At 39.4% G+C, this 27,046-nt stretch overlaps 1 protein-coding gene across 1 annotated transcript in view; it reads left to right on the top strand.

The window, feature by feature from the left end:
• Positions 1 to 9,985: 9,985 nt before the first annotated feature.
• Positions 9,986 to 27,046, top strand: part of TOX (thymocyte selection associated high mobility group box) — a 311,594-nt gene continuing 294,533 nt past the window's right edge. The window contains exon 1 of the mRNA XM_023222364.1: positions 9,986 to 10,319. Within this exon, the coding sequence (XP_023078132.1) occupies positions 10,218 to 10,319 (102 nt within the window). The 5' untranslated portion in view covers positions 9,986 to 10,217. The remainder of the gene's footprint in view (positions 10,320 to 27,046) is intronic.

Here is a 27,046-nt window from a genome sequence, read left to right as displayed (position 1 = left end):
AGAGTTGGAGGGTCTGGGAAGCCTTCCTGAACAAAATGAGGATCTAATGTTTATCCATTCTCCAAGAGAAATAAGAGCTCTTCAAGCCAAGACCGGGGAAAAGGGCACACCAGGTAAAGGAAATAACAGAAATAACAGAAACCAGGCAGAGAAATATTGCAAGCATGAGCATTACAAGACATTTGTCGGATGTTTTCTCCCAGTCTGTAGAATGAATTTTCATTTAATTAACAGTGTCTTCTGAAAAGCAAGTTCTTAATTTTTCTACAATCCAATTTAATAAATTACATTTTGTGTCCTAAAGAAGCTTTGTCTAACCCAGGTCCTGTATTTTCTTCTATGAGTTTTATGATTTTTGCATAAATGCAGATCTGTGCTCTGCTAATTTTTGTATGTGGTATGAAGGAAGGGTTTATCTTGCAAATGGATATCCAATAGTTCTAGCAGAATATGTTGAAAAACTATCATTTTCACATTGAATTATCTAAGTATCTTTATTGAAAATCAATTGACCACGTATATTTCAGTTTATTTCCGGATTTCTGTTTGATTGGTCTATAAATCCTTACATCAATAGCATGTGGTTTTCTTTATTGTAGCTTTAGAGTAAGTCTTAAAAGCAAATGGTATAATTCTTCCAACTTTATTATTTTCCAAAGTGTTTTGGACCTTTGCATTTTCATAAAAACTTTTAAAATAAACTTTTTTTTTTCAACAAGAAAGCCTAAGATCTTTATTGAGACTTCATTGACTCAATAGATCTTTGTGGGCAAAATGACATCTTAATTATATTGAGGCCCCCATACAATGAACACAGCATGTCTTTGTTTATCTTGGTCTTCTTCAGTTTCAGCATTGTTTTGTAATTTTTAATGCACAAGTCTTGCATATATTTTGTGGAATTTATTCCTGTTTCATATTGTTGATGCTACTATAAATGATGTATTTTTCAATATCTAATTGTTTGTCATAGTATATAGAAATGTAATTATTTTTGTATACTGACCTTACATTTTATAGTCTCTCTTAACTAATTTATTAGCCCTAGTAGCTTTTTCCCCCTAGACTCTGAAAAAGAACTTACATCCAGAATATATTAAGAACTTGTATAACTCAGTAATAAGTGGACAAACAACCCAATTTTTAAAAGGTAAACGTTTTTAAAAGACTTTTCCTAATATTAAGTGACTTGTCATTATACATCCACTAGGATGCCTGAATGTAACAAAACTGGCAGTGCCAAGGATTTGGAGCAACCAAAACTCTCATACATTCTTAGTAGGAATGAAAGATGGCACAGTCACTTCTGAAATCAACTTGGCAGTTTCTTGTAAATTTAACATGCATTTACCATACAATCTAGCAGTCACATTCCTAGATATTTACTCAAAATAAATGGAAACATATGTCCACACAAGTGTTTGTACTTGGATTTTTATAGCTGCTTTATTCATAATAATTAAAACAGGAAAGAGCCTACATGCTCCTCAACCAGTGAATGAATAAACAACATTGTGTTATACCGATAGTCCAATACTACTTAGTAACAAAAAGGAGCAACTACTGATGGATATGACAACATAAATGAATTTCAAACACATTATTCTAAGGAAAAAAACAGACATAAAAGTTCATATATTGAATGATTAGATTTATAGAACATTTTGGAAAAGACAAAACTAGAGGGACAAAAATCTAGTCAGTGGTTTCTGGGGATTGAAGACTGGGGGAGGATTGACTGCAAAGGGATTCAGGAAAACTTTTGTGAAAAGATGCAGTTTTTTTGCATTGTGATTGTAGCAGTGGTCCACAAACGCATACATTTCTTAAAACTTATCAAATCTGTACATTTAATATCAATGGTTTTATTGTAGGTGAATTATTCCTCTGTTTCAAAATAAGTCACAGTGAGTTTAGCTTACTACAAGTACAAGTCCATAATCTCTGACCTGACACCCAACGGACCAATGTGTTTTGAAATAAACATTTTTTTAACTTTTGAAAAGTTTTACAAAATATTACATAAACCACATTTAATGTGAGATTTGAGGTAGTATCACATAATGGAACAGTAATATTTCTGCAATAAAACATATGAACATACATTGAGTAGGATCAACAAACTCTGAAGAGGCTTTTGTCAGTTCAGATGAGACGATGCCTCTGGGTTTTGTTACCAATGTGTCATGACACAACTTCAAGTTTTCAGAACTTTTTGAATTTAGAGTTGCAATTTAGGGGCTGTGGTCCTGTTTAAGTAGTTTGCTATATTTTAAGATACTGAGGTTGGGGTTGAGAGGAAGGGGATTTTGAGGCTGGAAAAATATGAAGCTAAAGAGATAGATTACAGAGGGTAACAATACTCAATTTAATATTTTTCTAGGTATATTTACATTCAATAGCTGCTAAAGCAGATTTATAGAATTTTGGAAAAAGTAGTATCTGCTCTCTCTTTCCATAGTCAGTAGTTCCTGCAATTGCTTATGGAATCCTTACTGTAATGAAAATAGTGCGTGAAAAATCTCATTGTTCATAAAATATTATAATCCAAATATATCAAAGTTAGGTCCTATATTAAAGCTCTTCAAGACTCCCTAACAGAGAGTTCCAGCTCTTCAGTTAGAAGGACAACATTGAATGATCAGAACCTCCTCTGTCTCCTCTCATGGCTCTCCTCCATCTGTCCTTTTCCTACTTCCACCTCGACACCTTAAAAATTATAGCAAATACTCAATTGATCTGGTTGTTCCCAAACTTTTCTTTGTTTTTGAAGCCTCTCCGACTTGGTTCATACTTTTCTCTTGGCTTAAGTGTTATTTTCTCTGTTCATTCTCTGACTAATTTCTAATCTAGGCATTACAAAGGTGTATAAAGGTGACACAGAAAACATAAATGAGTAAAGCAGCCAAGAGCGGAAAAGGGAAGGGGAAGAAAAGGAGGATCAACAGCAACTAACATATATTGTTACTCACAGCACCTTACATACAGGGGACTCTTAATAATGGTTTCTTTAACTAAAGGTGATATTGAACTATAACAATACAGATGAGACAACATAGGGAATATAAGACTATTGTAACTCTTCCTAAGCTGTCTTAATGCAGTGGAAGTGATTATATACTATTACACCTTGAATCTGCATCAGTAGCATCCTAAATTAACTCTGGTTGAGACCAAGAAAAAAATTGCTAAGTTGTTGTCTTAGCTTGGGCTGTTATAACAAAATACCATAGAATGGGAATATTTATTTATCTCACAGTCGTGGAGGCTGGAAGTCACAGGAATTTATTTTCCCACAGTCCTGGAGCCTGAAAATGCAAGATCAAGTTGTCAGCATCACGTGTTTCTGGGGTGGGCCCTCTTCCTGGCTTGTAGATGGCCACCTTCTGTGTTTTCACATGTCAGGGAGAGAGAAGGCAATCTCTCTGGTGTCTTTTCTTATAAGGGCACCAATTCCACCCTGGTGGCCTCATCCTCATGAACCTCATCTATACCTAATTTTCAAAGGCCCATCTGCAGATACCATCACGTCAGAGTTGGAGCTTTAACAAGTGAATTGAATTTGGGAGAGACACAATTCAGAAGCATTTGTCCTCTTGGAAAGAGTAATATTTAAAGAACTGATGATACATGGGGGTCATATATCCTATTGAAGAGATTCAAAGTCGGATTCAAAGAGATTCTGCCCCTTCCCTCTAGGAGCCTATAATCAGTATCAAACATATTAATAGAGACAGACATATTCAAAAACCATTAGGTATAAAATGGAAACATTAAAACAATACATGAGTAGATAACTAATCACATTATATAAAGGTCAAGCATAAGTGGATTTTTAGTGGAAGGAAATAGTACCTATTCCTGGGGGAGATCGGGTAAGGGGAGGGTGCAGAGTAACATTTACCCACTCAACCCTGGAAGATTTCATGGGAGAACCCAGAATTCAGCAACAGCCATCAGTCTGATTGGGAGTCTGGGGTATTTCTTGTTGTCTTAAAAATGTGTAAATTTTGACTTAGTGAATGGCATGCATTAAAATATGACAGTAAGGCAGGAGGACTCCTTTTGTTTTATCTTTGGCTCTGAGGTCATCCAAAAGACCATCCCTATCATGTGAGACTATCCTTTTACAAATGTAGCACTCTAAAAATGTATTAGTTATTTTGATTTTTAGTTTTATGTCATATCTTACATTTTGCCTGCAAAATCAGATGTGTTATTTTTGTGCGTAATGAAAGTCCTTGAAAATTTTCATCAACAAGTCATAATATAAAGAGAAGCATTTGTTGACTTCAAAGAACCGTAAGAGATTATTTAGCTCACGTCTGGCTAAACTTCTCTATATGTTATCGAAAATTTATGAGTACATGTCTTTTAGATAATCAGGGCTAAGTTCAAACTCTCAGCCTAATCGACCTTATATAAGGAAAGCATACTCAAGAAGGGTGTCAGTGGATGCGCAGGTGTTTTCACAAACTTTGGTTGCAGAGATTTTTAAATCAGTCCTACTGAGAGCCAACACCTCTCCTTTGGCAATATATTTAAGCTTACGCTAGGAAAAATTCTTTTCGTGTGGGCTGAGTTCTCCATGTTCTAGTATTACAATCCAATTCCTCATGTTGTATCTTCAGTGGAGGTTTTCTTTCCCTGTTGCTTGTGAAACAGCTCTGGATATATATGATTTGAAGACTTACATTGCCTCTCAGTATTGTTCTCCCTAGACAGGTCCTTTAATCTTTCTTAAAGGTCTTATTTTCTGATCCTTTAATCATCTCTGTGGTAAGAAATTTAAGTTCCCATTCCTGTTTGTCTCATTCTGGATGTGGGCACTGACTAATATAGGTCCTGTGAGCTCTCTTTATATTTTTCCACCCCAGTATTACCTTTGCTGTTTAAATTGAAATGTTACTGTTCACTCATTATACCTTTTTGAAAAACAATATCAAAATATGCCTGTGAATCCGTTTCAAAATAAGATATAGAGTGTACAAATAAACCAGAATTATCTTTCCTTTGTATTATTCTGGTTCTCTTTTGGGCCCCACTTCACAGGAAAATATGAGCCTTGATTATCCATTCTCACCAAAATATCATTTACTAAAGGCAAGAATATTAACTCAGGTGAGCAAAATGATTGTTTCTTTCATCTCAGCAATTCCACACCTACTCCCCTACCAATTGACTTTTTATAGAATATTAGTTTGCATTAAAAAATCCATTTAATTGCATTGGAAAAACACTTCACTGCCACGCTCCAGGCCGATACCATGTTGCAGCTGCTCCTATTTAAGGGATAATTGTAGCCTCACTTTTCTACAAGGAACTAATTCTGATTTTGAAAGGATTTGTCCTCACAGTTTATCCTGATGAGAGAGGACTGGATTATTGCCGTGTAAAATAGCTGAATAGTCCTATTATAGCTATTATGTCACAAATGTTGTATATTGTTGAAGATCAAAGTACTGTACCACACTCAATGGTGAGATGTACAAGCATGGCACACTTCCCAAATTATGTACAAAATACTGCATTTTATGAGTCATTTAGTACCATGTGAGCTATCTGTGGACCTGTATCATTTCCTTCAAACTTTCTTCATCATTCTGAAATCCTTTATTTTCTGGTTGAAAGACTTACAATCTAGTCATTTCTCACTAGTCTCCCCAGGAAATAAACTTCAGTACTCTGCGTTCTTCCATTGAAAGATATTATTTATTGCATATCATTCCATTTTATATTTAAATTACTTTAGAAAAATGTTAAGTAACCCTGGACAACAGTAAATACTAACTGGTAAATTGAGAACATGCAAACATTTCCCATCAAAACCATTAATGATATCCTTTTGAATCTAAAATGTGTAGCACTCAAGATTGGCTAGATTCTAAGGAAACAAATAGCTACTTCACCCTGTAACCTCTTTGGGTATACACATGTCTAATGAGGCCTTAAAATCCTAGGTGGGCCATATGAGGTATAAAATGAATCGTATTTTAAAAGAATGAGGCTTCCTTTTCCCTAGAAATATTGTGACATCAGCTGTCACTGGAAAACTAGCCCATAAGTCAGAAAGGCCAGTGAAGGGCTAAATATTAATTTAGTTATACAATTTGGCAGCCTTTGATTTTAGTTTTACTATCTGCCATTTCAAAATCAACCCCTCTATATAATATTTCATTCTCATGTGCATCTATGGAGGGCTTCAACCCTTGAAGAAAAACTAACTCCAAAATCTAGCAAAGAATGCCTGCCAGGAAGTACCATGGTTTGTTGAATAATTTTTATAAGACTCTTGTAAATCACAGATAAGATTAACTGTCTAAAAGCTATTTTCCCCAAAGTAACACATTCTGTATGTGATTTGGAGACATTACTACAAGATTTAGGACTTAACCTACATAATACAAAGAATCAGTAGACATAAAATGTGGTCACTGAAAACAAGCATAAATTTGAAAATATAGCAATTTGTGAAACTATAATTAAAATGAAGATGGGCAATGTTGAGGCAACAAAATCAAATGCTCCATGTGGTTTGTAATTACTGATGAGGCTTTCCAAAGTAATCTGGAAAATTAAATAAGACAGCGAAATTCAATGTAAAGAAATTAGGACCAGGTCCATGACATAGTAGACATTTCACAAGTAGGTACTGATAGTATTACATCAGCACTAGTAAAGAGACGTTTTGTTTACAGGAACTCATTTTCTGGTAAATAGAGTACATAAAGTTCCTAGGTCAGATGAATAAACTGTAACCTGGACCTTTACAAGTCATGCAAGTTTACTAAGAGTAAATGGGCAAATTGCCAACTCCATCTCTAAAATGCAGTGTAGGTGATGGGTTCTGGGAGTGGTGATCCTCAATGTTCTCTTATGGGGACCAAAGACAAAATGACAATCCAGTCTATCTACTATAATTTCATGCTTTTAACATTTCCTTTGTCCTTAGACTCTTACCTTCTAGAGTGCCTTATCTTTCCTTTTAGGCCAGTGGTTCTCAATCTTTTCTGAAAATTAAAGCCACTCGAGAGCTTTTAAAAATTCCTATCCTCAGGACCTACCCAAAAGAACTGAATCAGAATCTATGTGGGTGGGGCTCTGGCATGAGTATTTTTCGAAACTGCTAAGATGACTTCACTGACCAGACAAGGTTGGAAAATACTGCTCTGAAAGACTACATCTAGAGCAGGAATCGTTTTAGATAATTTGTTTTTGTATTTTAAACCTATAATAACACATAGCATTAGTGTTTTTCACCACTCTGTCTGTTGATTAATGTACAAATGAGTGAATGGACAAATAACTATTTTATTTATCCATGACGTGGAGTTGAATGTCCAGGAACTGAAAAGTATTACAATGACACTCTACTATTTTATTTTCAAAATTAAGAAGATTTACTAAGAGGTTTAGATATTCAACCTTCCCCAACTTTTAGTAGAAATACATCCATTTAGTTTATGATGGGCCTTGGATAAAGCATTATAAAGTGAGCATTTTTTCAGATTACACTGAGATGGCCTCTCTTTGTATAAGTGGCTAGAAGAAGGAACTATCCCCCCCCAGTAGCTCATATTCCCACCTATCACACCATGCCATGTACTGAATACCACTTTGACTCCATACACTCCTATGGAAGAAACCAGACTCTTGATTATGTAGAGGAATGCACAGGTCTCATGCGTTTGGATTTTCCTTTAAAGTAGAGAAAAGTGGTAGGTCTGTAGAGCAAAGCAGGAGACATCATTATCTCTCAGGTGTCAAGATACAGATAATGGTATTCCAGTCTTGAACCATTTCATTTCATCTTCCTGATGTTCACAAGGCCATCAAACAGACATCAATGATGAATTCCAAGAAACTTTTATTTTTAAAAATCAAGTTTTGATATAATAAATGTTGGATTGAGGACAGAAATTTAAGCTGAGAAATGTTTAATTTGAACCTAAAAAGTTTATTATTACTATTATTATTATTATTGTGGAAGGAAATACATATAGGCACATTTTAGTATCTACAATAGTATTCGGAAAGCTGATGTTATGAAACACAAAACTTCATTTAAATTTCATTATAAAGACCTTTATCAGGAGAAAGGACACATTTTCTATTTCTTTTATTTTGCGCCTTGAAGGACTTGTGAATGTATAGAAGAATTATTTTTTCTTACTGCTTCCTCTTTGCAACCCAACCTCCACCATGTCAATCGTGAAGGTAGGAAGAAAGCTGTATTTGCTACTTTTAAAAATGATAACGAGAAGAAATTAAAACAATGGCTTAAGAGAAAGAGGATGTAAGGAGTACAAAGCAAAACTTAACAAAAGAGTTAGTAAAGGAACTTGCATTGACAATCCACTCAGCCATGTTAATTTTATCATTAATGCTGTCTTCATAATTTTTTTTTTTCCGGGTCTCTCTGCTTGTATTTGCCTAGTGCTCTGAAATGCACGGGAAGAGACAGTTACGGGAAAGTTACGAAGAGCAGTTGGCAATCGACATGTTCTAGAAGGGTGTGTGGAGTAGCAAAACAAGTGGAACGGATGAAGAATTTCCAAGCTCTCTTGCAGAATTTTGGGCCCTAGTGTGTAGGGCTGCTCCCGGAGAGGGAGGTAAATGTCGCCCATTCCTACTTGGACCTCCCACCCAGGACACTGGAGATAAATCTGTTGGACAGCAGCCAAGAGACCCCAAACTGTCCCAACCTCCAGGACACGGCAAGTTGCAAGTTTCCGAGTTGGGGAGGCAAAGCGGGAAAACATGATTGGCGATTTCCTCCTGCCACTCACCGACCGGAGAAATGAGGAGGAGGACTCCACGTCTATCGTGGACGTCCAAGAGCACTATAGGGCGTCCTGCTATAAAAAGAGAAGAATCCCATGAGGGGCAACAAGCAAACTCATATGTTATCCCTTTAGCCTGATTGTGTGCTGATGATTGTTTCCCTATTTACACATCGAATCACCCCTGTGGCCTTTTGTGAGTCCCCAAGCAGCCCCAGCCTTCGCAAACCGTCCAGTGGGGCACGAATCTCGGAGGGGTGCGGACTGCAGGCAGGAGAGAGAAATCAAAGAAGGGCGGCTCTTCCAGGCCGTCCACTCCCAGGCGAGCGGCTCCTCAACCTTCGATCGGCTCGAGTCCCTCGGACATTGCCCACTCACAGCGTGCAGAGGGGTCGCACTCCCTGTGGGTTCTCGGCCCTCAGGAGCGGCGCTGCGCAGGAAAGTCACCTCCACTACGGGCCGGGAGTAGGGAGGGGAGCACAGTGATAGGGGTGGGGAATAGCCAAGGGGCAGTGTGGGGGTCGCGGAGATTGGGGTGGGGACGGCAGCGGAGGGGGCGGTGGGAGTGGGGTGGGGCCGGGGCGGGCCGGGGGCGGGGCTCCGGGGCTGCGGGGCGGGGTGCGCCACAGCGCCCCCTCGCTGCGCGCTCCCCACGGTACCCCGAGGCCGCTGGTGGCTCTGGCTCGCCAGCCCCTTTGTGTGCGACGCGCTGGCCCCGAGGAGCGCGGCACGGGCACAGCAGAGGCCTCCCAGGGTCCCACCGCTTCTGTCCCAGCCGGGCCGTGCTCTCCTCCTCCTTCTTCTCCGCTCCTCCTTTCTCCAGTCCCCGGCCTTCGGCTCCGAAAAGCAGCCATTGGGCCGTGAGCAGCCCGCGTCCGGCCGCGCTCCCTACCCCGCCCGGCCCGGGACGCTCGTCCCCCTCCCGCCCAGTCCCCTCTGAATTTCCCCCCCAACCCCCACATCCCGGGCCTCCAAGGTGGAGAAAATAAACTACACGCAGAGCAACTCAGAGTCTCCAATAAAACGCCCAGTACCTAGAGCCCGAGCGCGCGTGCCGGGCTGCGAGGGGCGCGGGAGGCGGAGATGGGGGGGCGGGCGGGGGGGACAATGAGCGCGTGAAGTTACCTGCCCGGCGGCGGCGGCAGCGGCGGCGGCGGGACCGAGAGGCGGCGGTGGTGCAGGCTGCGCGCTCGGCGCCGACGGGTGCGCGCCGCGGCTTGGGGGAGAGTTGAGCGCTTTTCCCCCCTCTTTTTTTTTTTTTTTTTTTTTCCTCCTCTTCTTCTTAAACAAACCACAAACGGATGTGAGGGAAGGAAGGTGTTTCTTTTACTCCTGAGCCCAGACACCTCACTCTGTTACGTCTAAGCTTGTTTTGCTGAACACTTTTTTTTAAAAAAAGGAAAAAGAAAAGGAGTTGCTTGATGTGAGAGTGAAATGGACGTAAGATTTTATCCACCTCCAGCCCAGCCCGCCGCTGCGCCCGACGCTCCCTGTCTGGGACCTTCTCCCTGCCTGGACCCCTACTATTGCAACAAGGTGAACGCTCTGCTTTTGTTTCCACCGTGTTCTTGCTGCTTGATCCCGGGAGGGGGGCGGCGGTGGCCGGGCCGCGGCGGGGCCGGCTTGGCGGAGGCCGGTCCCGGGCGCGCTCGGCTCGCAGCCCGCTGCAGCCTGCGTGCGCTTGGGTAGTAAATATTGTGGAGTAGCTCCGGGGGCTTGCCAAACACCGCGATTGTGCGGAAAGTGACACGATTTGCTCGGATTCTTTCCTTCCTGCTGTTCGCGACTAAGGATCCCTGCCTAGGTTTGCCGGGGGGCGTTTAAAAAAATAATAAGAGAAAACCGCGGAATACTTTGGGGGTGTGTCTGGGGTCCAGGAACGGAGGCAGAGTAAGAGAATTCAGTTTATTTCCCAGTTGCCCCTTCTCTCTCCCTCCCTCTCCCGGGCAGTGGGAGCTCGTGGCACCACTTCCCTTCTCCGGAGTAGTTGCCAGGGAGCAGCCGGGAGTCGGGGTGCAGGGACCCGGGAGGCGCCCCTGCCCCCCATAGGGAAAACTGCCCCATGACTCTTTTGTTTTCCCAAACCTGTTCCAGCAGCCGAGCCCGGGTTCGGACACAGGTCCGCGGGCCAGAGCACAGCGGGGTAGCTGGGTCGCGGTTTGGGGAACAGCTCCTGTTTTAGGGGTGCGCGCGGAAATTGCAAGTTTGTTTGGAGCCGGGCGAGCACGTCGCGTTCAAGTCCAAAGCTCCCGCACTCGGCATGGGGCTGGAGCAGGGTCCGCGGCTGAGTTGTACCCACGGCCCGCTGACCTCGGGTGCCAGGGCCGCGGGGGCCCGGGGAGAGGCGGATCCTGCCGGTGACCCAGAGGTGGGGCGCTGGCCCGGACTGCTGCGGAGTTCGGCTGGGTCCACCTATAGGACAGTCAAGGGGTACGAGGGAGGGGGTTACTCTCCCGGCTTCTCGAGCTGTCTCATCCCCGAGAGGGAGGACACTCAGGGACCGGTCTCCCAGAGTGGTCGCAGGGGACGACTGCCCCCGCCTAGGGCTAGCTGGACGTGTCTAAGCAGTCCCGTTGGATGTACGTTGGCAGAGAGAATTGAGTTCTCTAAAACGCGCGCCGGGCCTTTTAGACGCCCAGCTCCCGCTTGGTGATAAATCCGCCTGATACTCACCGCCCCTGCAGGCACATCCATGGCGACCCTCGGTGTATTCCACGGGAAAAATCGTTGGAACTGCCAACATTTGCCTGGTGGCGAGTCGTCACCAAACAGCTTTTTTACCCGATGCAGAGATATTTAGTGCGCTGCCTTCTCAGCCGCTGGACTCCCCACCACGCAACCGAGTCGCAGCTCCGAGTCATGGGCAATGTTGACACACAGTCAGGCTCTCACACACACACTTCCCCGTAGAGAAGCTCCTCGGTGCTGTGTCCAGTGTGAGACCCACTCAAAGGACTGTGCTGTGTGCCGATGGTGTTTAGGCAAGTTAGAAAAGAGGGACATCCAGTCCTGAGCAAGGCAGAAGGGCTTCCATTGTACAGGGAGCCCTTCAGCTAGGGGCAAGTTGAAAGGTACGGGGAACTTTGGCGAGCGCAGAGGAGCTTGTGTGATGAAGTTTCATTATTTGCTGGTGACATAGTTCTTTTAGTCTAAAATCTGTTTTGTCTGTACACTCAAGTATCGTGTTACTTTTTGTTTTGCTTATGACACCAATACTATTGCTAATAAAAAATAATAAAGTTGTAGCCCTATCTTGGAGAGTAAAGATATATTCCACTGTAGTTACCGGAACCAAAAGCTCAGAACTATTTTGGCAATGAAACTGGACAAATCTTATTAAGTTTATCAGTGATTTTAGGCCCCCAAAAGAAGTTAATGACTTGGATACACATTTCACTCCTCGTTCTTGTGATAAGTAGGGTCAGATTTAATTTAAAAGTTAAATGCTTTGGAAAATCAGGAATTACTTCAATATATTAAATCATTTTCCAATTAAGTGCTTTAAATAATTTTAGTGAGTTGTGCTGTGAATTGAATAAATTAATTTAGAAAGTATTCAGAATTTCTTTACTAGCTCATTGAAGTTCCTTTTAAGTCACCCCGTGTATAAGAAGCAAACTGTTCTTTTTAAATGCAAATGAGGCACCCTTTCTATAGATAGACTAGTTGCGGGTCTTCTATTTAACTTATCCAGAGAATAATAGATTTTTTAAATGCAAAGTCATAAGATATGTTTCTAATAGTAGAAGAAGACTTCATGGAAATGTTTCTCCAGGGACATCTCTGGCCCATCTCTGTAGCAGTCCATCAGATATATTTGTCACTGGTCCCTGATTATATTAAATGTACTGGATAGTTTTCTAGGCCCCACAGAGCCCAGGAACTTGAGTTTTTTCACTCCACCGTGATTAGCATTGGTACAAAATTTCTGTCCAGCTCTACAATTGTAGTTGTGCATAATGCAGTCAACTAGCATTTGTTTTTGCAATGACATGAGTGGATTTGCAGGGAAATGGAAGAAGGACAGAAGTTTGGAAAAGGCGAAGTAAGAAATCTATGCCTACATTTATTAAAACAAGTTGGATCAGACATCCCCAAAAGAACAATACTGCAAAGTAAATCTTGCTTCCTTCGGAGGCGTAATGAATATGTAGTTTATTACAAATAGCAGTCAGTTTGTCAGGTGATTTGTTTTTAATAGGGTGATAAGATCATAAATTACTTATTATCTTTATTTTAAACCTGTCAACACTTTGCTATTTAAAGTTGGTGTGCTGAATCCCAGCGGAACCAGTATCTATCTGTGCTTTAGAATCCTACAACTGTAGCTACAGTTTCCCAGTGACATTGTTTTCAGTGTCAGAAGAGACTCTAAAGAGAAAATGAATATTCTCTTCCTGAAGCTTTCTAAACTAAAATGTGATTGTTTTACTCTGCTGACACTTTCCGGCACTGCTGCTCTATAGATTGCCAAAACACTACTTCCATTTTTCAGTTAATAAACTCTGGAGGAGGCATTTTTGGAAACGGTTTAATCTAGTATTGCTCTATTGTAAGACTAATATGCATTATGAACTTATCACTATGCAAAGTGGCCTCCATTTTCACATAGCCCATTGTGGGAACAATGCGAATGATGTTGGTTAAGGCAAGTGTGTGAGGCATCTCTTATACAAACAGCCAGAACGGATGGCATGTTGCTGTATGTAGGTCGGTGTTGGAAATAGCAGTGTAGCTCATAGACTGGACAGACACATGGAGGCTGGAGTTAGCAGTATTCACCTCTTGCAGCCCAAAGCATGGTTGTATTTCAGACGTTGAAAGATGAGTACCATAGTGGAGTTTCATCTAATTAGACTATTTGAAGTAACATTGTATCCCTTAATTGAGCTGAATGCTACCAAAATAAATTGGATTAAATGAGCTTACACTTGGAGTTCTGTAGTGATACAGTCTTATTTTCTATTCTAGTTAAAGATGTCAGATCATCAGTTTAAATATATACCTACAGAGTAATAACAGTTCTTTTCAGTTTCTTAGTGCAGCGTCATTTCCAAAGATTGTTTTCACTGGTTTTATGCTAAGATAGGACAAAGAAGTGGTACTTTTTCATTTTTACAACGATGTGATGTGTTCAGTTACTGCTCAGTATCTGCCCACATAAGGAGTAGTAATACAATTATGTTATGACATGGCTAATGACAGGGATGGTGACCTCAGCCTGCAGTGGGAGGAGAAATAATGGGCTTCACTGTTCTCGGTGGTTGCCTTTATGGAATCATGTCCTGAATCTTTCTTTGGTTGATTTAGAAACAGGGAAGTCCAAAACACAAACCCATGCTTCATGCTGGTGATATACAGAGTGAAGAATAATGGGCATTTGGAATATTCAGCTTTTATCATTGAAATGAGGAAGGACAGTGCATATGTTCTTTTTCATAAAAATGCACAAGGAAGGACCCATTTGTGATGAACTCTGCTTGAAAATGTCAGGGCAAACATTAGACATTCGATAACTTTTAAGAATAACAAGATTCATTACAGTGTCTGCAAAATCTCCTTTGAGCTTATTTTCCTATTTAGAATGTATTATGTGTTATACTTTAATGTGGCAATACTCATCACATCAAAAATACAGGATTTGTAAGCACATTAAGAAGGAGTCATTATTCCTATTTTGAACAGTAAATGTAAGAAAAAGGAAGAGGATGGGAGGAGGAATAGATGAAGGAGGAGTATGGGGAGAAAGAGGGAAAAGAAGGGAGGGTTATAAGCAGTTTAGAGCATCATGCTTGATTAGTTCTCCATCCACCTCCATAACTTCTAGGACTTTGGGAAATTCATAGTTGATACTTCATACATTATATTTATATATATATATATATATATATAATTAAAATTCCCCAGGGAGTTTTATCAGCTGTCACTTTTCAGAAGTTTTGAGGTTGTTAAATATGTTTTAAATAAATACCTATGTAAGAAAGAGCATAAACCAAGCAATCATGGTTTTTGGCCACTAAATCAGATATTATACAAAAGCTTCAAATGTAGCTATGTTGACTGTGTGGGTTATTTCAGTATTGCAAATTCAATTTTAAATGTCTGTGCAAACAAAGTTATAGTTATGAGCTTTAGAGGGATCTGATGTTATTTTTAACATTGCGTAGGTAGTTTAGTATTCTCACAGTTTATCATGTATTTTAAAAGTTAGTAAATGATATTAAGGAGAATTTTGATATTTTGCCTAGTTACGTAAACTAAACTAATATGTAAATATTTAATTGAATGATCATTGTGGATTTTGTTTAAATGATGTGATTGCAAGGGAATTAAGAACAGTGGAACAGGAAGAAGTAGGGAAATTTCCAATTTTAGGGGCGGTTTCCTGGGTACCAATCTGGTTCTCAAGTGTTGGTTTTGGTGTGTGAGAGACTATTTCTAGTGGTGATATGTTTTTTGTGATGGGCTCCATTCAAGAGGGTTAGCCTAGAAAATGACGAAGGTAGTGGGGAGCACAGTGATTTTATTTAGCTGTGAAGGGTGATTTATTATAGTGCTTTCTAAACTTTTGCTAGGACTTTAGAAACTTGAAAAGACCCTGGGGGTGTTTCTCAAATACTGATCTTCCTTTTCTGTTTTAAAGTCAGCCTTCAGTCGCAAGTCTACCAGTGTGCCCAGCACCTCTTATCTCCCACCTCTCCATCTCCTTCCCAGTTACCCATTTCCCGGCCACTCCAACTCCTGGGACCACCCTTGCTTTTGCTACTCTCCTCCCCAATCTTAATTTTAACCTAAGAGGTCTGTACTTCTAATCTGAACTCTCTTCTCCACTGGACACTAATCACCATTGTGGTTGCCTAGGCTGCCTGGCTCCCTCTTCAGCTCACCTTCCTTCGTCACCATCATAATCATGTGAACATATCCATTCTTGCGGTAACCTGATTCTGTTTTCTATTTGGAATCTACCAGCTCTCAGGCCCATATCTGCTTTCTGAAATCCCAAATTATACTGTTTTCCTTTCCCCATCCCCCCGACCTGAATGGATGATGTGGAGTTACACAATATTATACTAGAATAAGACAACCCCCATATGATGCTGAGAGGAAAAATAACCATGACTGGTATTTCTAAGCTATCATAGTCTCCCTTCCACGTCCTCTCCCATTTTATGAAGTGTATTTAGAGCTCAGAGATAAACCCCTTAAACATCCTTCCTCAGTGAGAAGGCTATGTTTAGGTTCGAAAATAGTATGAAGATGGGACTGTGATCTTCAGTTGGAATACAGTAAATTAGGTTGGGTTACACTTGAGGTAAGTAACAGGGATTAGCATGTGGATGTATTCTCATCAGAATATAGGTAGATAACTAGAACGGGAATGGTTGGCCATGTAGAACTGAATCAATTAATCAAATTTAGATCACTTATCACCCTACATTTTAGCTATCTGAGTGTGAATCTCAAGATTTCTGAGAAGTCACAGGATAATTATCTTACATGTCAATAAAAATGAAATGTAATTATCATGAATTGATTGTATGCTATTAACAGTTACATTTTAAAAATAAGATAAGTTGTTGTTTAGAATAAAACTTATATTGTGTGCATCCAAATACAAGAATATAAAACTCATACTTTTATCAGAAAACAAGATTGTAGCACATCATAGTTATTAGACACTGTGGCTCTCATGATCCTAACTGTAGTTCTTGCCTGCAAGAAGCTTCTGTTTGAGGCATCTTAGAAGCTGGAATGCTCCCTTATTTGTTTAAATTGCATGTTTACCCAAGTTATTAATTTTACCCATTTTAGACATGCTTTTTTCCCTTTTCATTTCCTTCCACCTCGGAGTTATTGATATATTTTCAATTGATCTTTTTCTTTGAACATGTACTTTTCAGAACTAGATAGGCTGGTCTCCCCTGATTGATAACGAATTGTGTTAAATGGGCTGTCCACTAGGAAACTACAGTGCCAAGATGATACCACTTACATCTGGCCTAATGAATTTGAGAATTTTTTGTTTTAAACCTTGCATGCCAAGTTTCATCCCAAAGAGCAGTTTCTCATTACAAACAGTTGAGTTATAAACTGCTGAGAAATGTGGTTTATAATGGAAGTGCCAACAGACTGTTAATTATAGCATAATACTTTGAGACATGGAATTCACATTAACCTGAATGAGCTTTTCCTGGTTATAACATGTTGCTCCCTACAGCATTCATTTTGAAAATGGGAACATTATATTGCTCTGTGCTTGGATGTTGATGGTGCAGCAGAAAAGACGAGAAGGGAGGATAATTCCAGAAACTCCTTGCTCTTTCCTGATGGGAGGTATCACTATTTCCCACACTTCTTTAGTTTGATCTGTGGCAAGTTTGCCTTACTTGATAAAAATTGTAAAGTTAAATTTTAAAAGCTATTTTCAGATTTCCAAGTTACTCATGAAAAAATCATCATTGATACATATTTACAGTATCAAAGGTCATGAAACCAGGGTCACTATTAATGCTTTTTATCTGTTTGTTTTTTACTTGGGAGATTTAAATGATTCTGCTTTAGCCAAGTGTCTATTGTTTTTCATTCCTGAATTATGTGCTTTTATGAAACTGTCTGGAAAGGACTCCTAATTAAAGGAGGCCATGGTTGGTTGATAAAAAGCTTTGCCAGTGGCCAAGAAAATAGAATGTATTTTGGGTGCCATGTGGTCTTACAGGTCATTTGTCTGATCCACAGTAGTGATGATACTAACTTTTGGCTAAAATGCCTTTTGACTGAAGTCTTTGATGCCACTTTGTGGGGCGGGGGGTTACTGAGCTAGAAACATTGGTGTGTGTATGGGTATGTGCATGTGTATGGGTGTGTGGGGGTGGATTTGTGTGTGCATGTGTATTTGCATGTGTGTGTGTGTGTTTGTGCTTCTCATGGTTCTGGAATATTTCTGGCCATAAATGCATGAAAATTTATCCTAAATGGCAGACCCCCTCATGTGTATAACAGCAGCAACAAAGGAAAAACACCGTGACTACTAGGAATGCCTGGTTACCACTCCCTTTTAAGATACTCAGCAGTATTTCACAGGAGAAGATGCTGTTCGGAATCTTAGGGCTTTAAACAGACATGTTATATCCTAGTATGACTAAAGAACCAGGTCTTTTTGAGGAAAACCATAGGCCCTTCTCAGGGAAAGACTCCATGATGTTGAATATTTGAGAGAAAAACCAAGTGCCCTTAAGTCTATGTTGACTTACTCCCTAGGCAAAATAAACCTAACCATAAGAGGATGTGATTCCCCTCCCACTCTGTTTCCCATTCTCTTGAGAAGCCTGACTTTGTTCTGTGCCTGGTAAACGTTCTGACACCAAAACCTTTAATCCATCTGTGTTCCAGTCTTCCATATATCCAGTAGAGAAAATAATTTATATTTGTATCAAAGAAGACTTATGAGAATTAAGGAGGTAGATTATTTGAAATCTTGTGGTGTAAGATGTTAAAAAAAAATTCAAAGAATTTAGCAAAATACTGCATTCTCAGCCCATTTCTTCTGTTTCTGCTGCCCTAGTGGAATAAAAGTGTTTTGAAAAGTTGTAGACTAGTGGTTCTTTCAGGAAGACAGTGAAAGAGATAACCTTTCTGGAGAGTCAAAGGTGAATTAGGAAAGTGGAGTCTCTGTAGGTACAGTGTGTAATCTCCCTCCCTCAGATATTGATAGGCCCCCTGGGGGGCCACTTTTTCCCTCTCCGCATTAAGAGCCAATGCACCTAAGGAGAGATGCTATTGATGAGGGCTGTTGCCTGTTTTGCAGTGTAGGAAGATAAGATAAAAATGGAGAATAACTGCGAAAGAGGGAAATGCCCTCTTGTTCCTGACTTCAGGGAAGCAAGTTTACCTCTCTATGCCTTCCTCTGATATATGGGTCAGAGATGCGAAATATAATGTGCAAGGTTAATTAATGAATGGGCCAACTGGGCCTAAAGACAGTGCAATTACACTGAAAAAGTATCTGAGCGCTGCCTGATTTCCTTACGTCTGTTAACTCAATTAAATGGTTAATTTAAAAAATGATGGGTAAAGTGTTATAGTCATTAGTGTTTTTGTACCAGTGAAAAAAACCGGTGCTTCCTTTCGATACCAATATGGCTCAGCCTAAAATGCCAGTAACAATTGTATCAAGAGAAATGTTAATAATAAAGAGGCAGGATAACCTTCCAACAAAAAGTATATTTTATCATTTGGCAGATGCAGTCATGAACATTAATCATAGAAACCTGCAGATAGTAGAAGCTTAATATCAAAGCTAATGATTTATTTTATGTTAATGACTTCCTGCCAGGGCATAAAAGACTGTTCATAATGGACTCTCAGAGCTATGTTCAGTTACTAAGGCTAATGGGATAATCTTTCCTCTCCCAAAATTAAGCTTTTTGAAATAAATTATGCTGTTATTTTTCAAGGTAACTCTCAAAAATTTACTGCAAAACTAATCTTTTAAGAACTACTTAAAGAAATGAAAAGGAAGAAAAATCCCAAAGCAGCTTTTCTAGTTCATGAACACTTTTACTTAATTAGGGAGAGAAAGTTTGCATGTATGCTAATATCCCTGAACTTGTAATGCTAAATAATTTTAAAGGCAGCCTTCTGTGACACAATCTGCCTTTTGAGATTCAGCTCCTGTAAGTACCTCCCACAAAATAGACCATGTTTTCGTCGGCGATTACCAGCCAATAATGAGCTGAATGGTAGTAAAACATTTGAATTTTTCACTGCGAAGTTTTAAAATTCATGTTTACAATTAGTTAGAACCAACATTATATTTCAATAAGAGATAATTTGCCTAGTAAAGTTCACATAATGTGCTAATCATGTCTAGTGGTTAATAAAGGCCTCCTACCTCACTCCCCTGATGGCTATAAAAGGCTATTATATTCATGGCAGCAGTTCAGGTACAGCTGCTGTGTGTTAATAATGCATCATTGTCCCACTAATCAACATAGCAAAGGTCAGCACCCCTAAGCACCTAAACCACCTATTCTCTTTCCAAAATATTTATTAACACCTTAAAAACATATCTGTTCATTTTCCTTAGCCTCGAGTCAGTGAATTCCACTCCAAGCTACTTGTGTGATAAAGGTTTTGTAACCTAAGCTAGGTCGTAGAAGAGATTAATATATATTCATAGTAATCTTCTCCCATAAACATGTTTCCATTTCCACAGTCATTGACTGAATTAGTGTCGAGTTGTTATAGCTATGAGCTCCTTTATAATTAAGTAGGTGTGTACCAAAATGAGAATATTTTCAGATTTTTCATGTTATTTAAAGAGATGTTTAGAAGAAAAACAACTTTTCAATAACCAGAGACTCATGTAAAGCTAACAGTGAATCAGGAAATGGGAAGGGATATTTAAAATCTAAGAAATTAATCAGCGTTAGTTTGTAGACCTGATAGGGTGGTGAGATATTATTTTCTTAATTGTTCTTTTGGCATAGGAAAGCAATAATAGTAGAAGCTCCTTAAGCCATATTTTCTGCACACAAAGAGCATATTCACGTGGGATTTCCATTTTGCTGGAAGATCGTGCAAATCAATAAGCCAGCACTTATCTGCATTAAAATTAGGTAGACAACAATTTATAGGCATAGTGATAGCGTAGTTCTCTTCATACCCTCAGTTCGTGTTGAAGATAATCCTTGCTTTTGTGTCCTCAGAGAGAAGCTAAAATGTTAAGTGAACAAGATCTCATTTTCTCATCTTGTATTATTGCCTTCTGTTTTCTGTTACTCTTTTGATAACCTTGTGTGTGTGTGTGTGTGTGTGTTTCCTTTATGATTTAGGAATCTTCAGTGTTTTAAGAGAAGAGAAAAAAATGAAACTCAACTATGTTTCCATCATCAAGAGAAATGCAAAAGGCGAATGAGTGGGAGGAGCTTCTATTTGTGCTGCACATAATGTACAATGGTACATTTGTCATGCTTTAAATATATAATGCCTACAATAAAATATGTACAGGCGCAGTTGTGGTCTATGAAGTCCCTGGCTCCAGTGCCATTGTTTGTAGTCTCTACGGTTGTCATACATTGTTCTTTGCACATCATACCCTTACAGCAGAATTTGACACAATTTCTAGCTTTCAGCCCTGCACCATTTTCATTGCACAATATACATGAATTTGACAGGGTGTGTTGAGGACAACTCTGGCAAGCAATTGATATTTTGAAGTGGCAAGCGTTTCAGCAGCTGCCTGCTTGTGAAAAAGGAATGATAAGATATACTGTATTGTTAGTTTCAGGGAAAGCATTAAGGTTTAAGCTCTGTAAAAGTGTACACATTATTCGTCAGTGGTGAAGCAAGTCTTTTATGTTTTTTAGAGCTTAGCTCTCTGGCTTATGTGAACTAGAATGACATTGGTCAGTAAATGAATAGGAGTACTTTGAATTTGAACTGCTGCCAATTTTGCACCAACAAAAGAACTGACAAAAGATTATGTGAGATGCAAAGCACACGCAATGTTTTGGGGGCGGGGAAAGGGAAGGAGAGAGCGAGAGAAACCCACATCAGAGAATATTCTTTAACACATACTTGCAAGGATACCAAATAGTTAAACACATCTATTTTTCATGGCTCATCAGCTACAACCTAAGCTGTTTTATCTAATATGCTTTTAAAACCTGTTGTATACACATAGGCTTTCAGAATATGTTCATATGGAATTTAGAGTGTTTTTCTGAATATCGCACTGTGCCCTAAAGGCCTGTTGGCAGAATATCAGAGTCACCCACTGCTGGAGTCCCCAACTCTTTCTCTATCTGGTAGTGGGAAATTGTAGTTTAATCAGTTATGGCACTTTCAGTGTGTAACGTTCATTAGCAAGGCAATTTGTCATGACTGTTAATGGTCAGGATGCATCTGCTCTCTCAGTTACAGAGCATGATAAGTAAGAAGACAAATATTTCAGTATCTGATAGTATTAACTTGTTTCAAATTTGTAATCCAAGGTTAGTTGCTTAAAACAGACACAGCACCAGATTAACAAGCATCCTGTATTCAATTTTACTGGGTCCTGTTTTTGTGGATTTATGACTTTAAAGCACACTAATATGCTATTATGAAGGGCACAGTCTTGGATTAGATGTTCAACAGAAACTAAGTTATGAGCAGAGTACCTTCTGGGTTCATCTGCAGAGAATTTATGTGCATAATATTTTCTACAGAGCTTCATAAATTGAAAGGTTTGATACATGCAATATTTCTAACATGCTACATATTCTTTTCATGATTAAAAAAGTCACTTACCCACTGGTTTATAGATTGGCCGGTCACTTTTCAAGTGAGTTTAGAGCCTCGATCTATTTTAAAAGTTTAAAAATTCTAATGAAAAACTTCAGAATGAATCAGAAATGTCACATTCCCCCCCACCCCCCAGCAAACTGCTTTATAAGATCATTGTTCATTGTTCTAAATGGGGCAAAAAAGTTTAAAAGATTCCCCCAGTTGAAAAGGTTAGGATTTTTTACATATCTCATATTTTCTAGTTATGACATCACATAGCTTGCCATACAAAATCTTTTTGACACATTTTCATTTTTAATGAAAGGCCCTAAAATTCAGGGCATAATGATTTCTTAGAAACTGAACCCAATCTTGGTGAAAAATTCGTTCTTGCTAGTAACAAAAGCTGTTACTGTTTAAGTTCCTGTTGAGCGGTTAGTTGGTACGCTTCGCTGAATGTTGTCAAAAAGGCTTTCCTCATGATTGACAACCCGGCAGGAATGTGAATGGAGATTTTAATTGCGTATCATGTGTGCATATCAGAGTGAGTGAATTCATGACTCTGCTTAGCTCCATATCTCTGCAGGTCAGCCGTGCCAAAAAATGCTCTTTTATGTGCAATTTTTCCAAAAAGAGAAAGGTGTATGTGTACTGAAGTCATTTGTTATTCATTTCTTAAGTGAAACACTTGTGTTCCCTGAGCCTTGGAGTTTGAAAGTAGAACAAAAATCTATTTTGAGATTTCTTTCTTTTACTCTCTGTACTTATAATATACTTGGATGATGTAAATTCTTTTCAGTTACAAGTTGGAAAAAGTCTGCCAGAACATATTTTTCTTATGGCACTTGCTATACGAAGTGTGTTTATCTTTCTTTTCTTTTTTTTTTTTTTCCCTAAAGAGTACTTAGAAAAGAAAGAAAAAATGTAAGCCAGTGGAAAAATTTACTGAGGTCAATTGCCTTTCTGTAACTTGCAATCTTGAGAAAAGATCTGGCCTGGGGTGGGGGAGGGAAGGAAGGATATATTTCTGAGAGGTGGAAGGTTCATACGGTTGTTTCTGAATTTTGGAGAAAACAGCAAGAATATAATGCTTATTGTAAAGTGACATTATTAGACATATGAATTTTCATTTCTTAGAAAATGGCTCTTTGGTTGAAGATTCATTTCTGCTATCACCGCTTGGTCAAGATACAGTGGTGGTGATATGCCATTTATCTTATTGAAATGCCTAAAACCCAATACAGTACATGTGAGATTTCAAAGTGGAGTGAAACTTTCTTTGTAAGGTAACTTTGGCTACAATACCCTAGACTAATCAAGAATTTAATAATGTAAAAAGAGGAAAAAACTAAAAACAATTATGCCATACACAAGTTTTCATTTTATATAACATGAAACTTTGGGGCTTGGGCTGTAAATTTAGTACCTAGTTACTTTTTAGTGTCATTTTGAATAGGTGAGAAAAAGATTAGCACCAGGGTCATTTTAAATATAACTAGAGTAATAAGTAGGGTAATGTTGAAAGGATGGTGACTTTATGGCCTTAGGATATCCCATAGGGACTTAACTTTGTTCTAGGCTCTAATATATTATCTCAACTCATTTTAGAACATAAAAAATTGCAGGCTGACGATCCAGCCTTCATATGGTATGCAGTACCGATAATCAGTATGTGAAAGGCACTGCTGTACCTTTAAAATGCTGAAGAAGAAAAATCTATTTTATTTTAAAAATTCAGCTCTATGTACGGGGTGACATTTTTCTAATGTTTTGGAAGACTATTTTGTACTTTATACTGAGAGCTCAGGCAAGGAAAAAATCTATTTACAAAATGAAAAAAAGTACTCAGCTGAATGCATTTCACTTTTAAAGATGATATTCTGGTAATGAACTTTATCAAGCAGAGAACATTTCAGTAAAAGTATTAAAGTAGTTCCTATTTCTGTTGCCTCACTTAAGGCTGTGTCACTGTTTCCATTATAACTTCTTATTTTCAGATAGCTCTAATGCGGTCCCCATACAAATATTTGCATAGGGATGAAATGAGAATATTTGAGCCTAAGAAGTCAACTTAAAAAAAACAATTTTTGGAATGCGCTTGTTAAAAAGCTTTGGGGATGTTATTAAGGGACACTTAATTCATTTTCAGAAATCGAAAAGCATTTTTTGAACACCAGCTGAGTGCAGAACTTGACTCTGAGCGTTAAGGGGGTCAGGGAGTGACACAGAGATGAGTAAGTTATGAAACCTGCCTCCATGTGGCTAATAAGAGAGGAATACAGATATTCCTCTCTTATTATTAAATTAAACCACGTATAATTGATGTGATATGAAGTCTGTGGTCAAAGTGCTGGCGGTATAAAAGGAAAAGTTGAAGTTGCAGGAATCCCTGTTGCTTCCTGGAGGAGATGGCATTTCAGTTGGCCTTAAAAATCCAGTGATGAAGAAGGGGAAGGTTACTCCTAATTTTTTGAATTATTTTTTAGACTTCTCACCTTTTATAAAGTGACCTATGACAACTCAGAGTAAAAGCCACATATGCAATAGGGCTATTTGAATTAACATAGAACATTATCCCCCGGAAGTGGAGATGCAAGCATACTTCTTGACCTACATATTAAGCTATAATTCAACATTTAAATTGGGCTCTTGCTCCCTCCATCTGAGCAAAAATGGAAATACGTGAATGACAGAGGTCTGATTATCAGAGAGTATCAACACTAATTAGTCACGTGTAGTAAGTTTTCCTCTAGTGAAAAGTTGCAAAAACTCAAGTGAAAGGCTGCAAAAGAGAGAAAACGAGACAACGCGTGGAGGGGCAACATCCTCAGCTCAACGAGGGGGAGTCTGCTGGGAGATGCCTGGGGTTTCTGTAGGAGGGGCCCGCAGGAATAAGCAATACGGAGAGCCAGGGACAGATTAGGATTAAGGGACGTGAAAAGATTAGAACTGTGTTTGAGGAAGATAGTGCTGCCAATGTAGAGATAATGTGCTGGGAGAAGTTGAGGTGGAATTCAAATTGCTGTTGTCAGTGGGCTAATGTCCATTTCTAGTTAAGAATGTGCTAGAGAAGACTTCCCTGGGGGGACTCACATGTTGAAATGAATGACCAGCTACTGATCTATCTTTTGATGCCTTTTCAGTGAAAGATAACCTTTTAGAGGTTTTGGACTTTAGTCAAAAGTTTGAGTTATGTTAAAATCTAACTTCTTAAAGCACACATGAGGTTGTAGTCTACATGCAGATTAATTTTTTAATTGATAAGCCCAGACATTAGCATGAATATTAATGCTTTATGTATAGTCTTAGAAGCACACCTGCTGAATTAACTTCCAATCTGTTCTAATTGTGGAGTAATATTTACTGAAGTTATTAGTAATCGCTTTCCTGAAATAGCTTGCTTAGTGGTAAATATATTCCCCAAATGTATTAGTAAATTTGGGGAATATATTAAAGTGTCCAAACATATTCAGAAATCTATATCGGTGTTTTAGAAGGTATCTCATAATCTTCCAGTATCCACATAGCAAAGCTCTCCAACTTTTCCACTGGAGTGCCCTAATGAATGGGAGGGAATTTATATTTCAGGGGGCTAGAGGAAGATCCTTTGGAAGTGCCTCTGCAATCTACATAGGTCTTAGAAGGCTAAGGTTTCATCTTTAAGCAATATGTGGATCTTATATTCTACAACACACCCATGTCTATTTTAATGTGAATATGATATTTTGAAGCACTTACAATTGAGTCAACTCTATTCTAGAAAGATAGTCTTTGCTATTCGGTAATTCTACTGCCTTGGGATATAGTTCTTTGCTCCTAGGGGACACATGACACAACATAATACTCTTTCGTCCTTATTATTAAAAAATAGAGTTGAGGCCTTGAAAAACTTCCTTTCATTAGGTCATCTTTACCACAGAGAATGGAATGATTTGTTTCCCCTGATTTTTTCCCTGACTTTCACTAATTCTCTACTTTTGATAAGACAGTTTGACAAAGTATTTTATCTTAGTCTAAACTGGAAGACTTCAGTTAGGGCTCAATTGTTGCTGGTGCCCCAGGCTGACCAACGCTATGCTTTGTAGGGAGACAATGGAAAGGAGGGAGGAAGTCAAATATCCTATGCGTAGGTGGAAGAGAAAAATCCCTTCGTTACTTGCAGAAACTGATGATGTTTAGTGATGGCAGGAGATAGTCAAGTGTATCATTACATTGTTAGGCATTAGTAGAAAACCTAACGTGAAGCGAATTTGGAAAATTCAGGAAAAGGATCAGCAAGAAATTGAACAATTGTGGTGATAGTTTGGGGGTGAAGTGGGGGCAGATATAGGACTGAGAGAGGTCTGTAACATAATAAATGGCCTGAGGCATGGATTCCTTTCTCCCATACTTCCTTCTTTCCTCCCTTCTTCTCTTCCTTCCACCACAGGCAGACATAATTTGTAAGATGACTGATATTATTTTCAAGATTCTTCTGAATTACTTTCTTAGATGCTGATATGGTTTGGCTCTGTGTTCCCACCCAAATCTCATCTTGTAGCTCCTATAATTTCCATGTCTTGTGGGAGGGACCTGGTGGGAGATGATTGAATCATGGGGGTGGGTCTTTCCTGTGCTGTTCTCGTGATAATGAACGGGTCTCACGAGATCTGATGGTTTTGAAAACAGGAGTTTCAACTGGGCACAGTAGCTCACACCTGTAATCCTGGCACTTTGGGAGGCCTAGGCAGGCGGATCACTTGAGGTCAGGAGTTTGAGACCAGCCTGGCCAACATGGTGAAACTTCGTCGCTACTAAAAACACAAAAATCAGCCAGGTGTGGTGGCATGTGCCTGTAATCACAGCTACTCAGGTGGCTGACTTGTGAGAATTGCTTGAACCCAGGAGGTAGAGGTTGCAGTGAGTGGAGATAGCGCATTGTATTCTAGGCTAGGGGACAGAGCTAGACTCCATCTCAGAACAAACAACAAACACAAAACAGGAGTTTCTCTGCA

This window comes from Piliocolobus tephrosceles, chromosome 7 (genome assembly GCF_002776525.5).
Source record: "Piliocolobus tephrosceles isolate RC106 chromosome 7, ASM277652v3, whole genome shotgun sequence".
NCBI classification, from domain to species: Eukaryota; Metazoa; Chordata; class Mammalia; order Primates; family Cercopithecidae; genus Piliocolobus; species Piliocolobus tephrosceles.
Note: the sequence above shows the minus strand (reverse complement) of the source record. Positions and strands in the feature narration are given on the sequence as shown.